The sequence below is a fragment of the Ovis canadensis genome, chromosome 7 (genome assembly GCF_042477335.2).
Source record: "Ovis canadensis isolate MfBH-ARS-UI-01 breed Bighorn chromosome 7, ARS-UI_OviCan_v2, whole genome shotgun sequence".
NCBI classification, from domain to species: domain Eukaryota; kingdom Metazoa; phylum Chordata; class Mammalia; order Artiodactyla; family Bovidae; genus Ovis; species Ovis canadensis.
The window spans coordinates 17,983,087-18,010,756 of record NC_091251.1 but is presented as its reverse complement, the minus strand read 5'-3'; the positions used below and the strand labels follow the sequence as shown (position 1 = coordinate 18,010,756).

The following is a 27,670-nucleotide window of genomic DNA, read 5'->3' as shown; positions in this document are numbered from 1 at the left end:
CACCCTGAGAACAGGCTGAAAAGGTTGGCAGCGGCCAGATCATGCAGGGCTAGGGCTTGGCAGCCATTGTCATCTCTATGCAGATGGCAGGAGAAGCAATTGGAGGGGCCGGGCCTGACCGGTCCTATGCAGTGACTGCGGGAAGAGGGGTCCCTCAGGGTGAGCTTGGAGCAGAGGCTCTTGACTGAGTAGTCACTCAGTCCAGTCACTCAGTCGTGTCTGACTCTTTGCGACCCCATGGGCTGCAGCACACCAGGCTTCCCTGTCCATCACCAACTCCCAGAGCTTAGTCAAACTCATGTCCATAGAGTCGGTGATGCCATCCAACCATCTCATCCTCTGTCGTCCCTTTCTCCTCCTGCCTTCAATCTTTCCCAGCATCAGGGTCTTTTCTAATGAGTCAGTCATTGCATCAGGTGGCCAAAGTATTGGAGTTTCAGCTTCAGCATCAGTCCTTCCAATGAATATTCAGGAGTGATTTCCTTTAGGATGGACTGGTTGGATCTCCTTGCAGTCCAAGGGGCTCTCAAGAGTCTTCTCCAGCACCACAGTTCAGAAGCTTCGATGCTTCTACTCTTGACTGAGTAGGCTGAGTGCCAGCCCTGGCCTGGAGCCCCGACGCACCAGGTCCGGCTCTTAAGCAGCACCTGAGCACACGGCTGCCTTTCCTTTGCTGTTGTTCCTTCCACCTGGGTGCCCTCCCTCTGCCCTTCTCTGCTGGTTAAGCCCTGTGGCCTGGCTGTTACTTTGGCCATAGGTGATGTCTACCCACGGTTGTCATTGTTCAGTCGCTCAGTTGTGTCCAGCTCTTTGCAACACCATGGACTGCAGCATGCCAGGCTTCCCTGTCCTTCACAATCTCCCAGAGTTTGCTCAGACTCATGTCCATTGTGTCAGCGATGCCATCCAACCATCTCATTCTCTGTCACCCCCTTCTCGTCCTTCCCTTGATCCTTCCCAGCATCAGGGTCTTGTCCAGTGAGTTGGCTCTTTGCATCAGGTGGCCAAAGTATTGGAGCTTCAGCTTCAGCATGAATACCCATGAATATCCCAGCTTGATTTCCTTTAAGATTGACTGGTTTGATCTTCTTGCTGTCAAAGGGATTCTCAAGACTCTTCTTCAGCACCGCAATTTGAAATCATCAGTTCTTCGGTGCTCAGCCTTCTTCATGGTCCAACTCTCACATCTGTACATAACTCCTGGAAAAACCATCGCATTGGCTATAGGTAAAAAGATTCCCAAGGTCCCAAGGGACATATGGTGAAGGAAGTCTTTCCCGCACCCTTGGCTCAGCCCTCATCAACCTCCACAGAAGCAGTCAGTCCCTTTTCACATGTGCCCTTCCTGGACCAGCTGCGTGTCAGTTCAAGAGCACGGAAACACACACGCGTTCCCCCTTTAGTACGTCACGCCCCACACATGCAGAAAACATTCCACATCAGCCCCAAAGCCTGCGACAGCCCTCTATTTATTTTTTTTTATTGAAGTACAGTTGATACATGGTATTATGTAAGTTACAGGCATACAATACAGTGAATCACAACATTTACAATATATCCTTGCCGCTTATTTCTCCATAGTAGTTTGTACTCCTTAGTCCACCCCCTTTATATTATCCTTCCCTCCCATCCTTCTCCCTACTAGTAGCCACTGGTTTATTCTCTGTATCTGTGAGTCTGTTTCTTTTTTGGAAAACAGCAAGGAAGTTTCTCAAAAACCTAAAATTAGAGCTACCATATGACCTAGCAATTTCACTGTTGAATATATATCTGGAAAAAAACCCACTAATTTGAAAAGAAACATGCACCCCAATGTTTGTAGCAGCGTTATTTACAGTCGCCAAGGTATGGAAGCAAGCTAAGTGTCCATCAACAGATGAATGGAGAAGGAAGCTGCGGTACATATATACCATGGAATAGTGTTCAGCCATAACAAAGAAGGAAATATTGCCATTTATAGCAACATGGATGAACTTGGAGGATATTACGCTGACGTGAAATAAATCAGACACAGACAAATACTCTATGATACCACGTATATGTGGAACCTGGGAAATGTGAGAAGCTGGTGCAGTTGTCCTTTTGATGATTGCATTGCATGCTGTCACAGGGGCTTGAACAGCATTTCCAGGTCATATGATGAATTCCTCAAAATGCAACTGCTGGGTCAGTTTGTTTTTTTAGCATTCACGGGATTTTCCAGGCCCCATAAGATGTTGCCTTCTGCACACACACACAGCTGTCACCTGCCACCACCCACAGCATCACCACAGCATCCTCCCAGTTCCCATAGCCCCTTGCTGCTCCCCACACCCTCCCTGGCCCTCGCCCCCATTGCTAGGCAGTGTCTGAACTGCTGGGGGCTGGACCCGCCTCACCCTTTTGGTGCGCCCCCGGGCCCTGCCCTGCATCCCGGGCTCCCAGTGATGGAGTCCCAGAGCACCGCCAGCCTTTCTGAAGTGGCCACATGGCCACCAGTCACGCTACTCAGCACCTTTGTCTGCAGCCGCAGCGGGGCTTGGAAGGCCCGTCTTCCCTCCTTCAAGAATGAGTCACCCTGCTGACATAGCTTCCACTTCTTAGGCCCCTCTGGGACTCCAGAGCGGGCAGCACTCCTGGGGTAGCTGACCCTGGGGCCACCCTCTGATGCCCGCAGCACCCAGTACCCAGAACATTCAGACGACGAAGTGACGGGGTGATGTTCTGGGACATTATGGCTCATAAAGACGAGGAACTGCCTGCCAGGGACCCAGGGACCCCTGCATCTCATTACCGGCAGTGACAGCTAGGAGCAGCTAGCAGGGCCAAGTGAGGCCCCCTGCCACCCTGCAGCCACACACCCCTCACTGCCCCCTGAAGTCCCCGCAGGACTGCTGGACGTAAAGCCACCTCTGGCCTTCCGGTTGCGTCAGCCTCCACTCACCCCCCACCCCCAAGGGTTCCTATGGGTCTGCGGACATCCCCAACTCTCTGTCTCCCAGAGTTTGGAGCAGCTGTCCTCTATTTGGAGCGCGCCCGTCCCCTGTTTCCACTGAGTGACCCTTTTCCTTTCTGTTCAGACCTCAGATCACATACCCTCCAGACCAGCACGGGTCCCCCCACTGTATATCACTGTGGCCCCTGTGCCTAGTCACTCAGTCGTGTCCAACTCTTTGCAACCCCATGGGCTGGAGCCACCTGGCTCCTCTGTCCATGGGGATTCTCCAGGCAAGAATACTGGAGTGGGTTGCCATGCCCTCCTCCAGGGGGATCTTCCCAACCCAGGGATTGAACCGATGTCTCCCGCATTGCAGGTGTCTAAGCCACTAGGGAAGCCCAAGAATACTGGAGTGGGTAGCCTGTCCCTTCTCCAGCAGATCTTCCCAACCCAGGAATCGAACCGGGGTCTCCTGCACTGCAGGCGGATTTTTTTACCAGCTGAGCTACCAGAGAAGCCGGTGGCTCCTTACACTCCCCCTTTATAGAACTGTCAACATACTGCAGCTGAATCAGCAGCTCTGCTGTGAGTTATTTCATGTTTGCCGTCCCACCCCCACCACGCTGTCACCGAAGCTCCGAGCTTTGTCTTCCGTGCTCACCGCTGTCCCCAGGCACCCAGCAGTGTCTGCCCTCGGATCCACTCCCTACACATATAGCGCACGTGTGAATGCCGTTTCCAGGCTATGGGGCTTTTAACAATAATTATAGGTAACATTTCTGTTATTATGAAAAATTATTCTTATACTATTATTATACTTAATGTAACCTGCCATATGCCAGGCACAAAGTGTTTTACACACCTTTGCTCTCTGCATTTTCACAACCACCAAGTGAGGAAGGACATATAACCCCTGTTTTACAAAAGAGAAAACTAAGGCTCAGAGAGGTTGCAGTCATATGCCCAGGGTCACCAAGCTCTTAAATGACAGTTCTGAGATGAAAATCCAGATTCATCCCATGTCAAAGTCCTTGTCTTTCAGACCCTGGATGTCCTTGCACTGGTAGGCGTGTCAATTTTTGCACAATAAGGGTCAAATGACCTACTCCGCAGACTTGCCCACTGGTTCCCCCAGAAGCCATTGTATGCCCCCCTAGCACACAATGGTTGCCTGCTGAATATCATTTTCTTTTCCTATTGTAAATGATTGCTTGGAGAATTGAATTCATCTTCCAGGTTGAGTGAGAAACCCAGAGGAGCTTTAACTGATTCCCCTAAATTGCTAGTTACTCCCCCAGTGGCTTTGCCTGGGGGTTTAGGTACTTAAACTGCAAAAGGGGAGCCTCGTTTCACCTCTCAGTGAAAAGGGAAAGAAAAGCATTGGGCTCAGTTTGATAAAATTTGATGGGAGAAGATCCCAACCCCCAGACTAGTTAATCTTCTAAATGGCTTCTCTCCTCTGTTGGCAAATAGAATAGACTGTTAGTGGCATCTCTTGCAGGATTTTGTGGGTGGGCAGCAGTGAGAGGGGAGTTGGGGCATTAGGCAGACCTGGTGGGCCTTTGGTCTGCACCTCTGCTGGGGGCGGGGGTGACCTTCAATACTTCAAGCCCCGTTTTCTTTGCAGGAGAGGACTGAGCAGGGTCATGGTGTTCCAGATTCCACCCACCACAGCGCATTCCACACACACACTTTGGTGAGGAGACGCACTTTGATGAGGAATCACCAAGGACCACATCCAGAGGAGAATTTTCCAAGGGCCCTGGAAACTCAGATTTCTACCCAGTGGAAAGTTAAAGAACCTCTCTCTCCTGTGCACCCCAGAAATCACAAGCCTCTACCAGAGGTAGGTGTAAGTGGGAAGCAGAAGTGAGAGAAGATGAAGCAAGTGCTGCTGGAAGACTGAAGGACTTCCTGGAGGAGGTGGCAGAGACAGCCAGGTCTTCAGGGAAGAGTGCGAGTTCCCCAGGCGTGGAAGGGAGGAAGGGCATTCCAGGCGGTGGGAATAGCATGTGCAAAGGCACAGAGTCATAATGGGCCTAGGACTTTTAAAACCAGGAGGAATCAGATGCCACCAGAGCTATTTCTCCAAGTGTTGTCCAACTAAAGGGCACCGGGCAGGCAGGAGCTAAAGCTAAAGAGAAAAGACAAAACCAGGTCACACAGAACCTTGAAAGTCAGGTCAAATCTGTACTTAGAGGTGGCCGAGGCTGGTCATCGGAGGTGATCCAAGCAGACTTCCCCGTGCAGAGCCCAGCACAGTGGGTTTAATACACATCTGTGAGCTCACTGAGTGCCTCTAACACACTCAGCTGTGGCTGCTCTTGAAGGCTGCTTGGCCACCATGGCCTCCCAGAGGTGCTTGATGGGATGAATCAGACTCTGAGCAGGCCACTGCTTTTTGTTATGGCTGAATATGCCAGGTGACGACTGTAGATGAAGGTCAGAAACCTCCCCGGGGGCAGTAAGGGGCATAGCAACCCATGAGCGAATTCTTCAGAAAGTGCTTTTCTCAGAGGCTCTTAGGGTGAAAACTGAGATGACATCAGAGGAAGCGGGGTGACACACACAACTGCAATGTCTGTGGTCAGCCTGCAAGACCGGGACAGGAAGTGGCTGAAGCTGGTTTTAGTGAAAATTCCATATCATTTTCACACTCACTCTGTGTACCCTGGGCCTCTCCCTTAGACAACAAGAAATGCTTGCTTGCTGACTGGCTGGCTGGATGGCTGGCTGGATGGAAGGACAGACAGACAGGTGGATGGAAGCTGGAGACAGGTGGTCTAGATCCAGGCCCTGCTTGCAGACAGACACTGAGCCGTATTAACAAAGCCAGGCACCAACAGTATGAAGTGAAAGTGAAAGTGTTAGTTGCTCAGTTGAGTCCGACTCTTTGCAAGCCCATGGACTCTAGCCCTCCATGCTCTGTCTGTGGAATTCTCCAGGCAAGAATCCTGGAGTGGGGTGCCAGTCCCTTCTCCAAGAGATCTTCCCGACCCAGGGATCAAACCGGGTCTCCTGCATTGCAGGCAGATTCTTTACGGTCTGAGCCACTATAACTCAGTACAAAGTACAGGAGAGGGTACCCCCGCCTGCAGGCTTCAGGGAGACAGAGGTACAGGGATCCCTCTGCTTTTTGAAAGTTTGCTTTACCTCACTTCTCCTTCACGAAAGACCTACATTAGTACCTGTTGTACCGAAAGAAATCCAAGGAGGATTTTTGCTTTTACGAAAAAAAAAAAGATGAAAAGCAAAAATAGTGTTCAGGTTTGTTTGGCGGTGAGCTGTTATAGAGCCAGCCTGCATGCACGCACCCCGCCCCCCCCCCCCCCAAAGCTCCTTCCCTGGGAGCTACGTTCAGCATCTCAGCATCAAGCTGTGAACTGTATCTGAGCATCTGTGCTTTATCTTGATTTATTTTGTGCGTCCGTTAGCAAGATGGGTCCTAAGATAACGTCTTCTTCACTTTATACCACGTTGGCTTTCAAAAGGTTTCAAAACAGCACCATGCTTTCAGATGGTGGAAGAGGGTGTGGGGACCTGTGTTTGAGCTAGGCCTTGAAAAGGGCATCATTGACTGAAGATAAGGAAGAACAGGACCCCAAGTGCAGAAGACAGCAAAGGCCAGATCAGGAGGGAAGAGGCTGGGTGCATTTGGGCCAAAGCCGGGGTGCCTGAATGGCAGAGTGAGGGAGGCCACTACAGGACTATGTGCTGAGACCCACTTAGAAGGACAAGTTGAAGTCTGTGCGAGAGTGGGCCTGAAGGCAGCTGGAGGGACGTGAGCTGAGTCTGAGTCCAGGCTCTCCGGCCACTTACTAGGGATGTGACTCCACTGGGCCTTTCTGAGCCTCGCTCTCCTCAACTGTTAAATAGCAACAGATTCCCCTTGTGAGCAGTCATTGTGAGGCCGAGATCTTTTATTCAGTATGCATGAAATCGCCTTGCCCAGAACTCTGCTGTAGTGCAGACGCTCCATCTTGGGTTGAACCATCCCCCTGCTGATGGACACTCAGACCGTCTCCCATCGTTTGCCACTTGCAAGCCTGCTAACGCAGACCTCCTTGCTCACGGCTCTTCTCATGATTGGTGGTGGTTTATTGCCACAGCCTAGGTTCCCAACAGAAGGCGTCAGATCTAAGTGATCGAGAAGGGTGTCCACTATACCAGAGAGATTTTGAAAGAAATGAGGAAAGGAAGTATCAGAACAGTGTCCTACATGTGTCTGGTGTGGGCAGAGCCTCGGAGAAAGAATGGATGGTCCCCGTAACACCAAACGGTCCGCAAAGGTCACCTTCCCAGTGTGAGGGCTTGGGTATGCAGTGATCCAAACAGTTGGCCCCTTCTGTATACCTCAGCGCCCTTGGTTTACTGCAATAAGCAATGTCATCGCTTTTAAAGTTTGAAAGGAAGGTTCAAGAAAGTTTTTTTTATATCAGCTGTGATGGTAACAACGATGGTGATCGTGAAGACAGTGATTTTGGGGTTGTGACCCCAAGGGCCATGACCTTCGAGGGCCATCGTTCTACCCACAAAGCTCCACACGAAAGCTCCTGCCTTCACAAAGGTCGCTGGAGACGTCTGGGACTCGGGCTGTAAGATAGAAACGCAACCGAAGTGGCTGTTCTTTGAAACTCCAGGAACTCCACGAAGAAGGGAACCAGCGCTTTCTTTGTGGTGGTTGTGGCCGTGGCCCCAGCGCCTCAGACAACGCTGGGCACGTGGTCAGTTCTGAAAGAAATATTTGCTGAAAAGAGCAGGGAGAGGGAGGTGACAGAAGGAAGGAGGGAGGGAGCGAAAGAGGAATTAATTTTTAATTATATGAGAGGCCGGTTTATTCAGATTTGAAAGTCTTCAAATGTTAACTAAAACATCAGTTCAAAATAACTAAACCTGGCTATTAAGGAAACTCAGAGGAAATTTTGATCAGAAATAGGGGTTCTCAAAAAAAAAAAAAAAAAACGAACCGAACAGTCTTGCTACCCCCTCCAAAGTTAATTAAGTGTGGCAGTAACAGCCGTACTCTTTGGGCTATTTATGTAATGAAAAAATCTTCTAAAAAGAATACTTGGAGGCCCAGCCTGCTAGGCTAGGTGGCTGAGCCAGCTGGAGTGGCAGAAGGTGACCAGGAGCCGTGATCCCTGTGCCGACATAGCGGTTGCGATTCAACGATGGCTCTCTTATTCAGATTGCAAAACCACTCCCGGCCAAGAGCCCGAGAGAAACTTCGTCTGTGTCAAATGGCGTTGAGCTCCTTCCTGAGAGGAGGTCCTCTGTCAGCTTGATTTTCTGCACACTCCCAGACCCCAGGAGACTGCTGCCGGCTGTTCTCTGGAAAACCAGGATCCGCTTGAAAGAAAGCATCCAGGAATCAAGCAGGGCCTTAGCTTGTTTTGCATGAATCAGAATCATAGAGTATCACCACTAAGAAGGAATTTCACCAGATACTTAACCAAAAGAAGCATGGCGTCTGCAGGTATTCCATTGGAGTGATGTTTGATGTGGGACCAGAGGCAGAAAGGAAGAAGGGATGGAGGGAGGAAGGAAGAAACTAGAAACCACCAAAATACCTATGTTAGAGTGGTGATAAACCACAGCCGGCCACCCCACAGACTGTTACGCAGCCGTTTGAAAGACTGAGTGAGGTCTGCACCCACTGACCTGGAGAGTGAGGTTTAGAGAGATGTCCAGAGCAGGGCTGGGGCTGCTGTTGGCAGACTGGGACAGCAGGCTAGATCTGGTCCTCTCTTTGGTTTTGTGCATCATGTGAACTAAGAATAGCAGTTTTACATTTTTTGCCCAGAAGTTGCTTCAAAGAGTTTGAGAAAAATTCAAGAGAAGAAGATTTTGCCACCCATGAAACCGATGTGACATTCACACTTCAGTGTCCATAGTAACGTCCAGGATCACTCATCTGCACACTGTCTGTGGAGGTGCCTTCACACGAAACAGAGTTAAGTGAATTGCAGCAGAGAGCTTGCAGGATACAAAGCAGAACATGTTCACGAGCTGGCCCTCTCCTGAAAAAGCTGGTTGGCTTCTTGTGCAGAGTGTGTTGACGTTTTATGAAGCTGGAGTGTAGAACACTGTTCTCAGCACTTGGCAGAGTCAGTGTATTAATGTTGGCTATTTTTTTTCATTCATTTTATCCTTTATCCATCATAGGCGTAATGCCTGCCGGTGGAGCCAGGCCCTGGGAACCAGCAGTGACCGAGCAGATGCAGCGCCCGTTTTCTCAGAGCGCAGCGTCTGTGTCTAGAACCTCTAATATAAACAGTATAAACATAAGCCTGTCCTCCTGTGCCTCCTGTGATGACTTGCTGGTCAGCCCCTCGCAGCCCGTCTCCCTTCCTCCTCTCACTGTGTTTCCTGATTGCCCTGGTCCCTTCTAAGGAGACATGCCGGACTGGCCTCCTGGTGTCTTGAAGTGAGGTCAAGGTCTAGAAGTGTTCATTTTGAATTCTCTCGATCTGGTTTCAACATGCTCAAACCTCCATCTTTGTGTTTCTAGCTCACGCTCTCCAGTGGACCCTAGAGGGCAAGGCAGCCGTGCCGGACCCCCATAACGTGGATGGGGGCAGCTATCCATCATGGAGAAGGCTGCAGCCACAGCGCCACATGAGACCTCCCCAATAAAACCAAAGCCACCTCCAGACTCACGCCCCAGTGCCTCAGTTTCCACGCAGCAGCCTGAGAGTGGAGCTGCGTTCAGCCCTGGGAGGAAGCCGGCTCTGTTGGAGGCGGTTTGAAGACTGTGGCTTGAACCAGGAAACTTGCTTCGAGAACTAGATGTCCCTCATCTTCCTTCCTACTCATGCCCCCCACCTTCTTGGAGATCATCTTATTTATTCTAGAAAAAAAACAGCACTAGCTTGGTCCCTGGATCCTCCCCACATTTGGATACTTCTCTCAGCTCTGGTGGGCAGCCTGGAGCCCAGCGGTGGACATAATTGATCTGCTGGGGAGCTGGAAGAGGAGCAGCCACGGGCCCGGGGTGGGGCGGGGGTGCACAGGGGAAGGAGCTTCAGGGACCCAGGATGGCGTCCAATGGCACGGCCTCTTCCTCTTGTCTGGACCCCGCCGCGTTCAAGGCCACCGTCACCGTAGTCCTCACCCTCCTCATCCTCATCACCATCGCTGGCAACGTGGTCGTCTGCCTGGCGGTGGGCTTGAACCGCCGGCTCCGCAGCCTGACCAACTGCTTCATCGTGTCCCTGGCCATCACCGACCTGCTGCTCGGCCTCCTGGTGCTGCCCTTCTCTGCCTTCCACCAGCTGTCGTGCCAGTGGGGCTTTGGCAAGGTCTTCTGCAACATCTACACCAGCCTGGATGTCATGCTCTGCACGGCCTCCATCCTCAACCTCTTCATGATCAGCCTTGACAGGTACTGCGCCGTCACGGACCCCCTGCGCTATCCCGTGCTGGTCACCCCGGTCCGGGTGGCCGTCTCCCTGGTCTTAATCTGGGTCATCTCCATCACCCTGTCCTTCCTGTCCATCCACCTGGAGTGGAACGGCAGGCCTGAGAACCTCAGTGACAGCCACGCCGTCCCCAAGTGCAAAGTCCAGGTAAACCTGGTGTACGGCCTGGTGGATGGGCTGGTCACCTTCTACCTGCCGCTGCTCGTCATGTGCGTCACGTACTACCGCATCCTCAGGATCGCCCGGGAGCAGGCCAGGAGGATCCACAACGTGGGCCCGTGGAGGGCAGCCACGCTCAGGGAGCACAAAGCCACGGTGACGCTGGCTGCCGTCATGGGGGCCTTCGTCGTCTGCTGGCTGCCCTACTTCACCGTGTTCGTCTACCGGGGGCTGCAGGGGGACAGCGCTGTCGACAAGACCGTGGAAGACGTGGTCCTGTGGCTGGGCTATGCCAACTCGGCCCTGAACCCCGTGCTGTACGCCGCGCTCAACAGAGACTTCCGCACGGCCTACCAGCAGCTCTTCCGCTGCAGCCCCGCCGGCCACGACGCCCGCAGGACTTCGCTGGGGTCCAACAGCTCTCAGCTGGTGAGGCATCCGGGCCGGGAACCCAGGTGGCCGGAAGAGAGGCCCCTGAGGCTCCAGGTGTGGAGTGGGACTGAGGTCACGGCCCCCCAGGGCGCCGCAGACAGGTAACTCCCCTGGCAGTTTGCGTGCGGGAATGAGCATGGTGGAGGGGAGGGTCTCGTTTGCGTGCAGGAAGGAGCGTGGTGGAGGGGAGGGTCTCCCTCAGGGTGACAGCCGTTCCCCAGTTGCTGCCTCGGATGCTGCGTGCTGGGAAGCCTTCACGAGCACTTTGCAAACCCTGTGTTGCTGCATCCTCCTGAACACCCCGTCAGGTAGAACTTTTGACCTCCATTTTCAAAAGGAGCGAGTCAGATCTCAAGAGAACTTTGCCAGGGCCCCACACAGAGCTGGCATCTGCACAGAGTGCCCCTGACTCAGAACTGGTGGGCCCTCTCTTCTAGCTCCCTCATCCTTACAATCAGGGGGCCTAAGTGTGAGGCTCAACTCCGCCCACTTACTTAGTGGTCATAGGTGTTCACTTAAATCCACCAACAGCCCTCAAATAGCCATGCTCTAGTGCTGTCGCCGGGGGCTTAAATCAGAGACCCCATTCCGCCCACAGTCTTGAGCACCTGTTACGCACCAGCTCTTACTTTGTGGAGTGCTCAAGTGGGAGAAAAAAGAGGCTTGGCTGCATCGGGAAGATGCAGCCTTGAAAGCCAGGCTTGGGCATTGTAATTTAGGTCTTAGGGGAAGATAGAAGGATTAGAAGTTAGGATGGGGGTAACCCAATCACCGCTGTGCTTTGGAGAGAGTATTCTCAGACGTGGACCTGAAGAATGAGATGGGGACATCGGCGAAGAGGGATGCGTGACTGCTCCGTAAGAGGGAAGAGAATAGAGCAAGATCTAGGAGGCTAGTAAAAAGTGGGCTTGGAGACCACTGCACGTCTGAGACACAGGGCATGCAAGAGAGAGGAGGCCCCAAGACTTCACCCTCGAGAGGTACCCTGGCTGGAAAGATAAGGTCAGAATGAGGCTGAGATAAACTCACTTGTGACAAAGCCCCTGAGAGGTATTAAGGGAAACCTCCCCAAAGACTTGAGTGGCTCAAGGAAGCTCACACGTGGAGAGAAGGTTCACAGGGCTTAGTGACCCCCATCTAGCTGTTGAGGGGAGTGAAGGATGCCAGTAGAATCCCTGACACGTACAAATGCTCAGGAAAAGTCACCCTCCTTTTTCTTCCCACAGACCATGCCTTTGCCCCCCAGAATGCTGGTCTGTGTGAGCGATCCATCTATCCATCCATCCATCCACCCACCCACCCATCCATCCATTCATTTGCAAACGTGTGTCAACTTCCCATCACATGCCAGGAACTGTGCTGGGCAGCAGGGATGCAGAAGTGACGTTTTGGCATCTGTTTTGACAGACAGGTTTGGGAAGTCCGCTGCACAGCCTCATCTCGGCTCTGTGGCTTGAGCACACCTCTGCCCCTCTTGGGCCTCAGCGTCCTCCTCTCATGGATTATGGGGTTTGTCCTCAAGCAGCCTGCCCTGCTCACCTCCCAGAATCACCCGAGGCACATGGGGGCCGAGGGATGCAAACAAGCTCTGTGAGCGCCCTGGGATACTTGTCTGCTCTCTAGCACTGAGCACTGGACTCAAGAAAAAAGCTTGGATGAGTACCGCACACCTACACCCTCTGGGAGCTGGTATTGTTGGGGACAAAATTGCCCAACAGGACTCCTTGGCCTTGTGTCCCTCTGGCCCTTGCAGCAGCTGGGTGTGCAGTGTCCCCCCTTCGATGTGGGTCCCAGGTCCTCCCCTGTGCCCTGCTATCCTTCCAGAATGAGCTTCATTGCTCCTGCCTCCAGCCTCCTCCAGGCCTCCCAGCCTCTAGATTCTCCCTGTCCAATCCATCCTCTAAGCCGCCCAAAGACATCTCTCCAAAGTGCAAATCAAGAGGTCTGACGCAGGGTGAGATGACCCTGTCCTGCACACTGCTTTACTCAGGACAAGCAGTCTTAAGTACAAAGCTAGTTTAGTTCACAGAGCAAAGGACAAGGCATGGAGTGTACACTCGGGAGAAAGCCGTCTACACGGTTCAGTCTGGCCATCATTCCACTTGCTCTTGCGCTAACCAGTGGGACCCGGGTTAACAGGCTGCCTTTACCCCCAGGTCCTCAGGGAGACATCCAGTAAGCACTGCACTGGCAGTGACCAGCCCTCATCCAACACCCGTTCGGTGCCAGTTTCACCTCGGCTGTTATTTCTGTATATTGATCTTTCCGTGACAGCGTCTTATCCCCACCCCTCCCAGGTGCTGGGTTGCAAAGGGAGATAGAGCCGGTCCCCCTCGCATGCTGCCACCCTCGCCGCCTGTAACTGCTCACGGTCTGGTTGAGGAAGAGATGGCATGGTTCAGCGCTGCGTGTGCTAAGCCTTGACATCCAGCGTGCAGCACACCCGGAGGGGGCAGTGACGGCCCAGGGAGCCTGGGAGCAGCCCTCCCAGCTGAGCCCTACGTGCAGGTGGGAACAGCCCTCCAGGCGGCGGTGCCGGGGCCCCGTGAGACTCAGGGCCGCAGTAGTTCCCCGTACCGCCCTGTGAAGTAGGTGTTTAGCTCCCACGTTACAGGTGGGGGGAACGAGGCTCGGAGAAGTGACTTGGTCAAGGAACTCAAGCTAGTGACGCAGCCAGAGCCAAGATCTGAGCAGAAGTAGAAGTAGCAGCCCCCCTACTGACTGTCCTCCAGGTGCCCGGCGCGTGGCGGGCAGTGAGTGGCCACCTCCTGTTCCGATCGTCAGCACCACCCTGGCCGCCGAGGCCAACCGAGACGCTGGGCCTGCCTGGGTCACACGTAGCAGCTGCGGAGCACAGGGGTCCAGCGGAGGAGGTGGTGAACCGGCTGGAGGGCCTCGTCCATGGTTGTGGGAATATGTTCAGGAAGCCAGGGACAGCCAGAGGTTGCATTTCCCGTGGAGGCTGCCAGGGTGATTGGGGACTTGTGTGACCCTTCGTAAGGTTGGCTCCCAGCTTCCTCGATGACCGATAATATGTCCTTTCTGCTCCCCATTTGGGCGCAAAACCCAGCATTGACCTGGCAGAAAACCCTTGTCACTGCCAAAGGGCTGGGTGCCCTTGGTTGGTGGTGGGGGAGGTTGGGATGAGGGGTTGGGCAGGGGCGTGGCACAGTCAGCCAAGGGGAGACTCCAGGAGAGAGTGGCTGAGCTGGACGGTCCTCCCCTCCCTGAGGCCGACCTGCAGCCTCCTCCCCAGCAGGATGCTCTGTCTGCCCTTTCTTGACCCGAGATGGCCTTCTTCAGCTCGCCCCTCATCACCTCTCCTCATCTTTGACCCCAGGTCCCCAGCCTCATCCCCTCTGCTCCACTGACCCTGCTCAGTAAACTCCACTGCTTTTACTTGAAACAGGCCTGGGTTAGCTCCCAAGAGAGGGCTGCTGTAACAAATGACTGTGAACTTGGTGACTGGAAGCAACACAGGTTTCTTCTCTGCTAGTCCAGGAGACCAGGAGACTGAGACCAAGGTGCGCGTAGGGCGGGTTTCTTCTGGAGGCTTCAAGGGAGAACCCCTCTCCCTGCCTCTTCTGGCTTCTGGGGGCCGCTGAGCTCATTGGCTTGTGGCCCCTTCTTCATATCACTCTGACCTCTCGCCTCCGTGGCCACGTCTCCTCCTCCTCTTCTCCGCCTGCCTCCTTCCTTTATTAAGAGAACTTGTGATTACCTTTAGGGCCCACTGCGGTAACCCAGGATAACTACCCTATCCTAACGTCCTTCACTTAATCACATATGCAGTCTTTTTTGCCACATAACGTTCTCAAGTTCCACCATGAGGATGTAGACCTCTGGGGGCCCATGTGCAGCTGTCAGAAGCCCCAGCTCCCTGACTTAGCATGAGGATTAGAGGCCCTTCATGGTTTACCCCTGACCACCTCCTGACCCCATCCCCAGGCCCACAGCCACCCTCCAGCCCCTTCTGCCCTCACCAGAACAAACCACTCTATGAGTTCATTCGCACGCACTTGCCGAGAATTTGCTACATGCCAGCACTGTTTGAGGGTGTCACGTTGAGCCAGGCAGAGGCCCTTGTCCCAGGGGGATGTTATTCTAGGGTAGTGGTTCTCTGAATGTGGGCCCTCAGCTAGGAGCAATGTAGCTGACATTGGCCACGCTGCCTCATCCTTCCGGAGCTAGGATTCCAGCCCAAACCCATCTGACCTCAAAGCCAGGGTCTTTCCATGATGAAACGCTGAATGGACTTGAGTTCAGCCCAGACTCAGTGCTAGTCCCGTAGAGAGCAGATGGGAAGCAAGCAACTTGAGGCCCAGAGCAACTTAGGGGAGGGGCTGGAAGGAGACCCTGTTTCTCTGAATCCCTGCCCAGGGCTCTTGAGTCCTTCCCCATACACTCAGCCACCCTATGCTGTCTCCCAAGGCAGGGAGATAAGCTTTTTGAGCATCAGAGTATCTGCGTCTCTCTAGAGACGGAGTCTTCCACCTCCTTGCAGGGTCCCTGTGCCCACTGCCCTCCTCCCTGAGGCCCAGAGGTGGGAGTCAGAACTCAGGAAGGAGAAGAGGTGTGGAGGGAGGCAGGGAGCCACAGGTGCCCCCTGCAGCCAGCCCTCTCCCCTCTGCCTCCCATCCGCCCTCCTTCCTTCTGCTGCTGGCGAGAATGTTTCCTCCGACAGGACGACCTTCAGCTCGGCCCCTGGGCACTCATCCTGACCCACGAGGCCCTGCCCTCCAGCTCGGCCCGCTCCCTGCCTCCTCTTCTGCACCCCTCAGTTCTGTCCCCAGGCCACGCCTCCCCCCAGCCCAGGACAGCTTCTCACCCCTCTTGGCACATCCTCTCTGTGTGGTTTCTGCTCCCCTAGACTGTAAGCCCCCTGAGGGCAGGCCCACGTCTGTGCTGGTTCCTGCCTAACACCTAGCACTGGGCCTGGCAGTGTGCTCAGCAGTGCTTGTTGAATGAATAAGTGAATGACTGAATGCCTAAATGTCTTATCCTAGGTCCACAGGAGCCCAGAGAGGTGACTAACACCACCCTTGCTTAAGAGATCAGGGAACCCAGTCTCAGAGGGAAGTTGCTGGAACCTAGTGGAAGCTCAGAAATTCCTGGTTCCTTTTTCTAACTCTGACGTCACTAAAGGGCTTGCCTCCAACTAGCAGCATCAGCAACAGGTCTGACTGGGGGATCCACAGCCTGCTGTGAATCACGGAGTCACCCCACATGCCCCCCAGGAGTGGTGAAAGGATCCTGGACTTGGGATGGGGATCCAGAGTTCAGACAGCCTGGATGTGGTTTATTGTGTCTCCACGCTGCTGTGACCCAGTTTGACCTGAGGTTGGGAGCTGGGGGAGGACGGAGCTGGCTTTATCTTCTGCTCCAAGTCCAGTCTGGTCTGGCAGAGGAGGCTGGGATCCCATTAGCAGTAAAAAGTTTGCATGACTAATGTATACATGCTTCTTCTTAAGAAGCAGCTTTGCTCAGAAAGGAAGCATTGCATAATTTACCCCGAACTTGTCCACTCATATAATTTGGGTTCTGAAATAGACTAACCTTTGGCACGTTGATTCCAGTATTTCTTTAGGGGCCTTCCCGAACACTCTTGGCACAGGTGCCCAGAGCAGCTGGTATCCTGCACCCTGCTCCCTATCCCCTCCCCACCCCCACCCCACCGTACCAAGGGGCCTCCCTGCCCCCTGCACTGGAGCCCTGCTGCCAGCTGCCTTGTCCCCCGCCCTCTGCACCTGACAGTCACACTGCAAGGCTAATGGGGTGTCTTCCTGCCTCGGGGTGGAACTTAGGGAACCTGATAGGAGCCCTGGTCTTCCCCTAGTTAGGAGTCGGGTGATGTTAGACAAGTCACAGACAGTCTGAGCTGCAGTGTCCTTACCTGTAAAATGATGGCTGTTATCAGACCTACTCTGCAGAATTGTGAGAGTGAAATGGAACCAAGGATGCCGGCGTTTAGGACAGTTCCTGGCACGTGGCAGGTGCTCTAACAGACATGAGTTTCCTTCTTTGCCATCCATCACTTTTCCCTTCTTCTCATTTTGTCTCTTTTCTGTCATTTTCTAGCTCTCTTGTGTATAGCGCTTTTGTTGAGACACGCTTCGCATACGGTAGGACTCACTCATTTCAAGCACACTTCCCTGGCTTGGAGTCTGTTCACCGGGTTACGCCGCCATCACCACAGTCAATTTCAGCACGTGTTCATGACCCCAGAGAAGCTCTGTAGCCTTTGGCCATCACCTCCCCCAATCCCTGCGTTTCCCACCCCGCCGCGAATGTCCTTCCTGTCTCCATGGACGAGCCTGTCCTGGGCATTTCAGATGGCCCATGGTCTCCCGTGCCCGGCTGCTGCACTTAGCGTGTGCTGCTCTGGTGCTTCCTGCATTTTCTGCCTTTCCTCACTTCCTTTCCTTTTCCCATTCTGCTCTGTGCTGTCTTTCCCTCCGGTTCCCCACTCCCTCCACGTCCAGGGTCCCTTCTCTCTTTTACCCAGTGCTCGGGCTTCCTGGCCGCTGCGGGTCGTTCACGGCCCTGGGGGCGGGGGTCCAGGTGTGAGGCTGCCTCCTGGACCGCGCGGAGGCCTGCGTCCCCTCTCCTGCCTGGGTGAGCTGGGGAGGCCCTGCTCGGGCCTGGGGGTGGTGTCTGTGCTGCTACGCGGCGGAGCACATGGGCTGCACCGAGGTGTTAATCCTTTTCATCTTCTGTCTCTTCAGAGAGTTTGGGGAGTGAGACCCCCTCCCAGCCCTGGAGTCAGGGGAAGGAGAGCAGAGGGAAAGGAGGTGGGAAGCCTTTTACAGCCTCACAAGTCAAGGAGAATAAACCGTGGCCCCCCAGGAGTCACTTGAAAGGTAGAGAACCGCTCATTTCCCGCCCTCTGGGGACGGCGCCTTTGAAGCAGGCTGGAGGCCCCAGCGGTGCCCGGCCACACTCCCTCCCTCCTGCTGGCTTGGCACAGACCCTGGCGCCTGCCCTTTCCTGACCCTCCCTTCTGGCGCCTTCTGTCACAGGTCTGACAGGACTGCTATGGGGCTTCCTTCTCGGGGGCTGCAATGCAGAGGGAGGGGGGCCCGCCACTAGCAGCTTTGCACCAACAAGAACAGGGTAAACACACTAGGTGAACAAATTAGAAGGCCTTTTCTCCAGGGCACCCAGCCCCAAAGTACATGGCTTGGCGAGCAGAAGGAGGTCTGGATTTCAGCCCTGATACCCTCGTGCAGAGAACAGAGTCACGGAGAGGTCCTGCCCGCCTTCCAGATCCCTGGGAAAAGGCAGGGTGGAGGGCAGGGCTCAGCAAGCCTCTTCTTCAAAGGGCCAGACAGGATAAGTGCGTTAGCTCTTTGGTGCCTATGCTCCAAGGTAACCACTACTCAGCCCTGCTGGCATAGCAGGGAAGCAGCCCCTGACAATACAGAAATGAATGGTGCTGGCTGCCTTCCAATAAAACTTTATTTATGGGCGCCAAAATAGGAATTTCATATCATTTTCACTAGTCACAAAATATAATTCTTCCATTCACTTTTGTCAACCATTTCAGGCTAGTGTCTGCCAACCCCTGCGCACTGTGTTGTTTAGTACCTCAGTCGTGTCCGACTCTTTGCAACCCCATGGACTGTAGCCCGCCAGGCTCCTCTGTCCATGGGGATTCTCCAGGGAAGAACACTGGAGTGGGTTGCCATGCCCTCCTCTAGGGGATCTTCCCAACCCAGGGATTGAACCCAGGTCTCCTGCATTGAAGGTGGATTCTTTACCATCTGAGCCACGAGGGAAGCCCAAGAATACTGAAGTGGGTAGCCTATCCCTTCTCCAGGGGATCTTCCTGACCCGGGAATCAACCCGGGGTCTCCTGCATTGCAGGCGGATTCTGTACTAGCTGAGCTACCAGGGAAGCCCCCAACCCCTGAGGTGGGGGAAAGGAAAGGGTGCTAGCATTTACTGGCTTTGTGACTTTGGGCAGGTGGCTTGCACTCTCTGAGCTTCAACTTGCTTATCTGCAAAATGGGGATTAAAATACCTCCCTGTGAGGATTTTGATGAGGCTCAGCACCAGCTGATGCAAAGTCCCGGCACAGGGTAGATGCTTGTAAATGCTGGTTTTTCTTTCTTTCCCGTTCTTTCTCCCTTCCTCCTCTCTTTCTTCCCCCCACCCTGCCTCTCCTCCCTTCCCTCCTGCAGCTCCCCTGTAAATGAGCAGCTGGAAAGTCCAAGACAGGCTCCGTGGACTTGTATCTCAGCTGCGCCACTGAAGCACTCAATCTGGACCCTGATCCTGAGCCTCGTGTCCCTTCTCTGAAAATGGGGGGCTTGGATCCATCGCAAGGGACCATTCCAACACTAATTATATACAAATACTAACAAGAGAGAGAAATTATGCCAAACCCCCAACAGTGTTTATGTCAAGAATCTTCTGGCAAGGGTGGGGAGGAACCTGTTTTTCATGCTAATGAATTTCTCTGAGGATGAAGAGGCAAATTCAGTAAAACGTGTCTTTGTTGCAGCCTGAGCTTTGCGGGCAGGGTCATACGCAGGTAGGGGTGCAGATGGGGTGCAGGATGGGGCTGCCAGGAGGGCCTCAGCCTGGCAGACGGGGGGCCTGGCTTTCTCACTGCCTCTGGCATGGATGGCTATGTGGTCTTGAGAAGATCGCACCTCTCTCTGGGCCTCTATGTGCTCATCTGAGAAAGAGGGCTACAGCTCCTAGCAGCTGTCCCTGCTCCTGACGAGACAGCAGTGGGTCACAGGCAATGCTGTATTCCTTAAACCCACAGCAGCTGTTTGTGGCAGCATCGGGGGACTAGGGCAAGGTGTGTCTGAGACCCGCTGGGCATTTTAGGGAGTCCAGAGTCCCCGAGGCTCCCCTGGGGTGTGAGGACCATTCCTTTCCTGCCCGTTTTTGTGCAGAAAGATGGGGGCGGGGGTTGTCCTAGCTCCCCAAACTGGCAAGTGGCTCTGCTTGCCTACATCTCGTGTGGAAGGCTGCAGCTTGCGGTGAGGACTGCAGGCGCTGGGACGTGTGGGCAGGCGGGTGAGGCCCGGGCCTTCCTCATTCTGGGACTGAGCGCGTGCCATCATCCTCTGGAGATGGGTGCTCTGTGTGCACAGCGGGACATTTCCCAGCACCCAGAGGTCTTGAGGAACTTCCCCTTTCCACATTGACTCGGGAGGCACAGAATATTTATAAATACTTCATCATCATTGAAATGGAACGTGAAAGTTAAAAGTCAGAGAGAAACCCCCTTCATGGGGCCATCTTCCACAAGCCCTGAAGTCACGCTCTGTACTCGCTTTCTGTCTCTGTGAGCACATGAGGTCCTAGGGTCACAGCGACAAGAGGATCCATGCCTGGACTTCTCTAAGATAGGTCTCTGTCTCAGGGGCTGCTGAGTCTTCCTGATTCACTCATTCACTGGCCCTTTAGAGCCCCTGCCCTGTACGGTGTGTGTCGGGGGTGTGGTTAGAGGGGGTGCAACTAATGGAGCTCTCAGATGAGCTGTCAGGGTGCAGACACGTTGGGTAAGTGCAGGTGGGGGCCAAGAGGGCCCCGGGGGGCCCAGCAATTGGGCAAAGCCTCCTGGAAGGGGTGATGGCTCAGCGGACTCCTGAAGGACAGGCAGGAATTTTCTAAGCTGAAGGGAGGAGGTTGGAGGTGCCATTCTAGGCAACAGAGGCTGGAAGTTGGGGAGGAGCGGAGACAGGGACTGGGATTCACAGGGTCTGGGAAGCCCACCAATGCACTTGAATAGAAAATGTACTTCCTTTTCTAAAATTTGCCCCCATTTGAAAAGCAGGACTGATCACCCCAACCCCTCCCTCCTTTCCAGGGCTGGAAGAAAGACCAAAGGCATTCATGTCTGGCCTAGGACAGAAGCTTAGAGCACAGTGCTGAGGTGTAAGACTGTTTCATTCTGCTTTGCGTGCCCACTTAACAGATGGTGGGGAAACGTACATTTTCCAGGTCAGGGGATCTCAGTCACTTCCAGTGGTAACCATGGTGACTTTGGAAGTGGAACCCCACCAACGCGAGTCCCTTCCCTGCCCACTCCTTCCCTCCAGGGTAAGCTAAGCTCCCGGGGGCTGTCTGGCCCCCACAGTGTCCATCTTCATCTGTGGCACCCACGCCATGCCTGCTCCAGGCCCTCCGGCATTGCTGAGGACCAGCCATATCCTCCCACGGGCCTTGGCCTCTACCACAGGCCCCCACACCACCCGGCAGGAAGGCCCCAAGGCCCAACTGCACGCTGAGACTCACTGTAGGTCTGGGGGATTTTAAGGGCCTTCTGCACCCCCTTGGGAGCAGAGGAACTGGGGTGCAGAGCTCCATGAAGCCTCCTCTCTGCCATGTCTGCAGGGGACCCCCCCCTCACCTCACCTCCAATGAGCATTCTGACCCCAAAGGAGGGGCTGGATGCAGGGCCCACTCTAGCAGGGAACTGACGCCCAACCTCCTCTCTGGGTTGGGGGAGCTGCTCTTAACAAGGCTCCTGAAGGCTGGATGCCCTCGGACACTCCCACATGGCTCTGTTTCCCTTCTGGATCGTGGCCTGAATGGCGGGACAACCAGCCCAGGTGAGAACCCAAGCAAGCCCAGTGCATCTCCAAACAGCGTCCCCCCTGCCCTGCCAGAGACACAGCGCCCAGGTGCCAGTGCGTCTCCAAACAGTGTCCCCCCTGCCCTGCCAGAGACACAGCACCCAGACGACACACCGGCCTGCAGTCAGCAACGGGCTGCCGATGGTGATGACCAGTACCCCCGCTGCCCTGCCAGGGGCTGAGGCTGATAGCGCCTGACAGCGCCTGACTGCCTGGGAGCTGGCTGACCTCAGGAAGGCTACCTCTCCATGCCTCCATTCCTTCAAGTGTTAAATGGGCACGGGGCAGGTTCCCACTTCAAATGGGAGTTGCAGGGGTTCGTGGAGAGAACAGACCCACAGGCCCCGAGAACAGAGTCGCTCACGGCAGTCCTGGTGGGGGAGGTGTTGCCCGCGGAGCCTGAGACAGGCTGAAATGTTCCCCTGTGTTTGTATTTTGCCCTTGTCTAGGCATTATTTTTGCTATTATAAGCAATCCTGTGATGAACATCTCCATGCAAAGAACATTTTGTTTCTTTCTGATTATTTCCCTAGAAACTGAATTTCTGGAACCAGAATTACTGGTGAAAGGGGAGGGATATTTTCGGCCTGTTACACTTTGCTTAATTGTTTTCTAGCTTGGCTGTGCAGCGCGGGGGAGGGGGTCGCTGTCAGCCACTTCTGACCGTGCAGCGGGGAGGGCCCTGGAGCCGCTGTGAGGGGGGCTCACGAGGACAGAGGGCCTCCTCAGCAAGGAGGAGAGGGCTCGGCCATTTAGCCTGGACAGGGGCGACAGAGGAGGGGAGCAGAATGGGCTGAGGAGGAGCCATCAGGGTGCCCACATCCAGGGCTTGAGCTCTTCAGAGATGAGAGATTGTACAACGTGTGAGTTGAGAGTTACGTTTTATTCGGGCAAAATGAAGACTGTAGCCGGCAGGACAGCATTTCAGACAGCTCTGAGAAGCTTCTCCAAAGAGGCAGAGGGGAAGGCCAGAATGCGATTCTGGTGAAGGGAGTGCATCTGCAGTCAGGCACATATCTTTTTTTGCGGAAAGTTTCTGCTAGTCACGAGGAGCACTATCACCACGCAGGATTTCAGGGCTTTCTAGACATGAGGAGATGCAAGAAGGAGGCTCACGGAATCGGCTCCTGAGAGTGTCCATCTGAACACCTGTTCTGCCAGTTTTTCCCAGGGCAGAGTTGCCTCAGTGGTGCTCTCCGCCCTGGACTCCTTCAGGGGCTGTTGAAAGTCAGCAGCTGCAGCTGCCCGTGGTTTAATCCTTGTAGGAGGTTCATAGCAAGTGCTGATTTGTCGTTGACAGGAGCAGATAAGTCTCAGATCTAAAGGACTGACATGATGGTGCCAGGAGCCAAGCCTGGGATATAATGCCCGACTGGCCTGGAGCAAATGGCCTCAGTTTCACATCTGAGAAATGGACGTGACCCTTCGCCTGCCTCCCAGCGGGGGCGGTGAGGGGTGGTGGTGGGTGTTGGGGTGTGCGCTTGGGTGGGTGGGGTGGGAATGGAACGAATGATAAGAAATGACTTTCAGAGTTGCCTCTGGTACCATGGGTTCTTTGTCCATGGCATCCACTGGCGTGAGTTGGGGGGAAGGCGGGGGAGGGGGTTACTTCAGTTTTTAATAAAAACGCCAGTTTCAGGCTGAGGATTGAGCCAGCCAGGCAGTCTCACATGGAGGTTACTGGAGGGCTGGAGCACCTCGGCCAGGTGAACACCAGCTCCCCTCAGGACTGGGGAGGCCTGAGCAGGGCCCATTGGACGGGGCGGAGCCAAGGCAGGGAACTCCAGTGGGCGGCCGAGCTGCGCTCTCTCAAGCCGCCTCCACTTACTTGCTGTGCGAGTGACTGAAGGGTTTTGGGAACTCCCTCCACTGCTGGAGATAAGAGTATCATAGTATCAAACATACCACATGGATACTATGAGAGCTGTGTTAAGGCTGACCTGTGATCACTCCCATCCTCTATTATTCTGCCACATCATTTATCAGCAGACGCAGAGGAAGGGTTGAGCGGAAGGAGGGCTTGCCACGCCTTTACATGTCCTTGAAGCAGCAAAACCAGTGTGCTGTGACATGCCCAGACTCCTTACCAGCTGTGTGACCTCAGATGAGTTTCCTAACCTCTCTGTGCCTTTGTTTCCCCCTCCATCAAATAGAGGTGGATGTGTGAATTAAGCTGAGGTGGATGTGTGAATTAAACTGAGCCACTATTGACAAAATGCCCAGAGCTGGGCCTCGCTGTCAGCTGGCTGCCCTCAGGGCCCAGAGCACGGGCTTCGGACCTCGCCACTGTGGCACAGAGCCCTGTTCCTCCACCCACTGGCTGTGTGACCTTGGTTAGGTCGATTGCTTAACCCTACAAAGAGCCAGTCCCCTCCTCTGTAAAGATGTGGGTCGTGGGGCCCCCGTGGCATGCCAGACTGACAGTAAGCGCTCAGTGTGACTGTTGGCTGAGGGCCTTAAAGAGGACCCCAGGGAAACCAGCAGAGCCCGGCCCTGGAGCCACGCCTCCCCCAGTGGGGGTGCACACTCCCTACCAGAGGGGAGCACTCCCCCCCACCCCCGGGGCTCCTACACCCACGGGCAGGTACAGTCACACTAACGCATGCAGTCAGCAACTCCTGGAGACCAGCCAGGCCACGCTATAGCTGAGACCATACCTTGATCAGTTCAAAACACTCCCCAGGCAGAAAGCCCTCAGCGGTGCTCAGGTGCCCCAAGGCCAGGCTGTTCCGGCCGCTGAAAAGCTTTCCACTCCCCTCCACCGCAACTTCAAGTTCCTTTTCCTCCAGCTGACCTAGACCACTCCAAGCTCTCAGAGTACGATGCACAGCTCGTGCTGCCTCCCTGGGCCTCGAGAAACTACCCACCTTTCTAACCACCTGTTCAGTTTCCACTCATTGCCCCAGACCCGATTCCAATGATGTCTGCTCCACGACATCTCCCCGGATCCCCAGGGCCAGAAATGGCTGCTGTTACAGACCGCCTGCCCACGCACGCTTACTCACTGAGGCCTACACTGCCATGCACACTCAGGCTCTGCCATGCACACTCAGGCACCGTCATGCACACTCAGGCACTGCCATGCACACTCAGGCACCGTCATACACGCTCCTGGGTGCACACAGGTGTGTGTCCACACACACACACCCGCTCACACCCTTGAGCACCTCGAGACCAGTGACCTGCCCTGTCCATCTCTGCATCTCTCACATTAGCTCTCCGTCGTACTGACGTGGTCTGGCCCTCAGAAAGGGAGTGGGAAGGGATCAGAGTTGGGAGTCCACAGCTGTTGGTTCACATTTGAGCTTTGCTCCTGAGTAATCTGGGGGCATCACTTACTCGCCTGGAGCCCCAGTTTCCTAGTCTGTGAAAGGGGACACCTGCCCTTACCTTGGAGTGCCGCTAACCAGAAAAAGGATGCCAAGCACCCCGCTCAGGACCCAGCAGGTGAGCACTCAGTAAAGGCTGGCTTGTCAGTCACTTACTTACTAGTCATTCACCAGTACAACTCATGGATGCTGGCTGTGTTACCAGGCCGTGGGGGTTGCCGCCAGGGGTGAGTCACCACCAGCCCTTCCCTTGAGCTCTTAGTCTGGTCCCAGGCTGTGGCCTACCAGCATTTAGGGGTGTATGTTCTGGGAGGTCTCTAATCAAGATCACTTTCAGGAGCCTAAATACCCTGACCCTCACCATCCTTTTCCTTGTCACAGGAAAAAAACTAAAAAGGGATAATAGTTTGTGACTCTTACTTATTATCTCAACTTAGTCCCGGGGAGTTCTGTGGGTGTCTTATCTATAATGAAAATGAATGCTGTGTTTGCAAAGCTCCTGCAGGAAGCCTTTGCCCAGCTTGCTCTTGATGCTTGAAGGACAGACAGAAAGCTCTGTCTGTGGACTCAGTCTTGAGTGCCCACTACCCTGGCCTGGCCCTCCTCTCTTCAAAGCAGACTGGGTTTACTTCCAGAAAATTATGAGAATGCACTGAAAAAAAAAATCAGTTCTTTCATGAGCGAAGGGCGGATGTTTGGTCGTTTCAGCCAGATATTGGGTAATACTGGTTTGTGATAGTAAACAGTTCAGGGAAGATAACACTCATGCGAGTGGGCTCTGGTAACTTGGCATCTGGGAATTTCTGCCTCAAAGCTTATTTTAGGACAACCAGAAATTAAGTCTCCTTGGAGAAGAGGGTCCCCTCTGACTTTCGTAAAAGCACAAGGCAAGGAGTCAGACACGTGGTCTGTAGTGACTCCCAGGGTACTAGAGAGTCACTTCCCCTTTGTAAGCTCCTCCACTTCCCTCTTCTCAAGAACGAGACAGGACTTCCCAGGGAGCCGGCTCCCAGGATGTAGGTGAAACTGCCCGCCTGGGTGTGCCAGCTCCCCCAGGTGCTTGTGTGTGGGATCAGCAAGTGTCTGGGTTCAGGGGCCAGCCCAGCCTTCAGCACACAGACCCTCAGTCACCAGTCCTTGCTGACCCTCAGGGCAAAGCAGCTAACAGCTATACCCATCGCAGGAAAGAGAGGAAGAGGGAGAGGAGAAGACTCTTCTAGAATTCGTCAGCCTTTCCCTTCTCCCATCCCTTCTCCTGGCTTCCACAACCTTCCCCTGGGATCGTGCCTGTTTCACAGATGAGATGAGTTTCAGCAGGAGGTGGAATTGTCTGAGACCGACAGCAGGGGAGTGAGGCAGCCTCAGCCCGAGTGCAGGACTCCAGCTTCCAGATCTCACATTTGATCCCAATCAGCCCAGCACAGGGCTGGTGTTCAGCAGGGATTGGCTGAAAGGCTGCCTCTTGGTCCCGAGGCCCCGGCTCAGAGTGCTCTTCTGGGCTGGTAGTGGTGGGAAGGTAGAAACGAGACCAGGAGGAGACACCACCCAGAGGGCTGCAGGCTGCTGCACAGCCAGGTGCAGAGCTGCGACCCATCTGTGAATCGGAAAGTCGGAAGGCAGGAGCACCGCCGTCCAAACTGAGAGTGACTGGGCCTTTCGTTCATTAGCTCACGCACACGACTGAACCCTGCTATAAACTTGGACAGTGGGGTAGACGATGACAGATCCTACACCTGTCTGTAGTCTGGGAGACAGGTAAACTGATCGTTAGCCCAAGAATGTTAGGGTCTTGGCAAAGGGGTTCTAGGAGGCAGGAGGGAATCAGTAACCTTGGGAGACCTCAGGGACAACTCCCCAGAGGAGGCTATGCCTGAACAGAACCTTGAACCATTCCAAAGGGCACAGCAGGGAAGACAAAGGAATTTCAAACGATGGGGATGACACGTATAAAGGGGCAAGTATTTATAAGAAATAGTGGATTCTCATATGGGTATGGTGGTTCTGTGTGATAACTTGTACTCTAAGAGGCAGAGGGTGATGGGAAAGGGCAATGACCCTCATTGTCTGTGGTCCTCACAGTAGTCCTGTGAGCTTGCTACTGTTAACATATTTCACAGATGAGGAAACTGAGGTTCAGAGCAGGCCAGAGCACAGCTTCTCAATGAAACTGAGTTCTGACCACTGGCGGCTGAACATATTGTAGTGCCTTCATGAGAAAAGTTGGAGATTCCAAGGACTTTCCTTAGGAATGCTGTTAGGACACTGAAATGCCATTAGCAGCAACCCAGTTATAAGAGGCTGGGATTGGTGGAGGTTGGGAACTGGCTTAGAACTGAAGAAACCAAGAGTAGCTTCAAGCTGGACTCAGCCACTCAAATGTCATCATAAATTTGTCTTTCTCCAGCTTGCAACTAGTTTCATCCTAGGCTGCTTCATTTTCAGTTAAAGTCTCCCTGGGGTGCCACCAGAAGCTCCAGCTTTACATCTTGCCACCTTAGTACCCACCCTCCATGCAAAATATGCCCCTTTCCTCCTGTTCCAATGGAAAGTTTTAGTTGTATTGGCTGGTTTGGGTCATATCTCTACCGCTGTACCCAGAGCTGGAGCCAGGGCAATGAATAAGAGGTGAGTCTCACCTCACCCACATGGATAGAGTAAGGGAAGTTTGGATCCCAATAAAGAATCCAGGTACCTTTACCAAAAGAAGGGGAATTGATGAGGGGAAGGTAAAAATGAGATGTTTCCATAAGCCGTTACTGAATGGCAGATACTTTGTTATGGGCTCTGCTAAAACCCCATTCATGTCTTCTAGCT

The 27,670-nt window shown here is 54.0% G+C and overlaps 1 protein-coding gene across 2 annotated transcripts in view; it reads left to right on the top strand.

Annotated features, from left to right (window-relative positions):
• Positions 1-27,670, top strand: part of HRH2 (histamine receptor H2) — a 49,803-nt gene that overhangs the window by 15,970 nt on the left and 6,163 nt on the right. For both annotated transcript variants that reach the window (XM_069597554.1, XM_069597553.1), the window contains exon 2: positions 9,429-11,030. In XM_069597554.1, coding sequence (XP_069453655.1) covers positions 9,955-11,030 — 1,076 coding nt within the window. In that variant the 5' untranslated portion in view covers positions 9,429-9,954. The remainder of the gene's footprint in view (positions 1-9,428; positions 11,031-27,670) is intronic.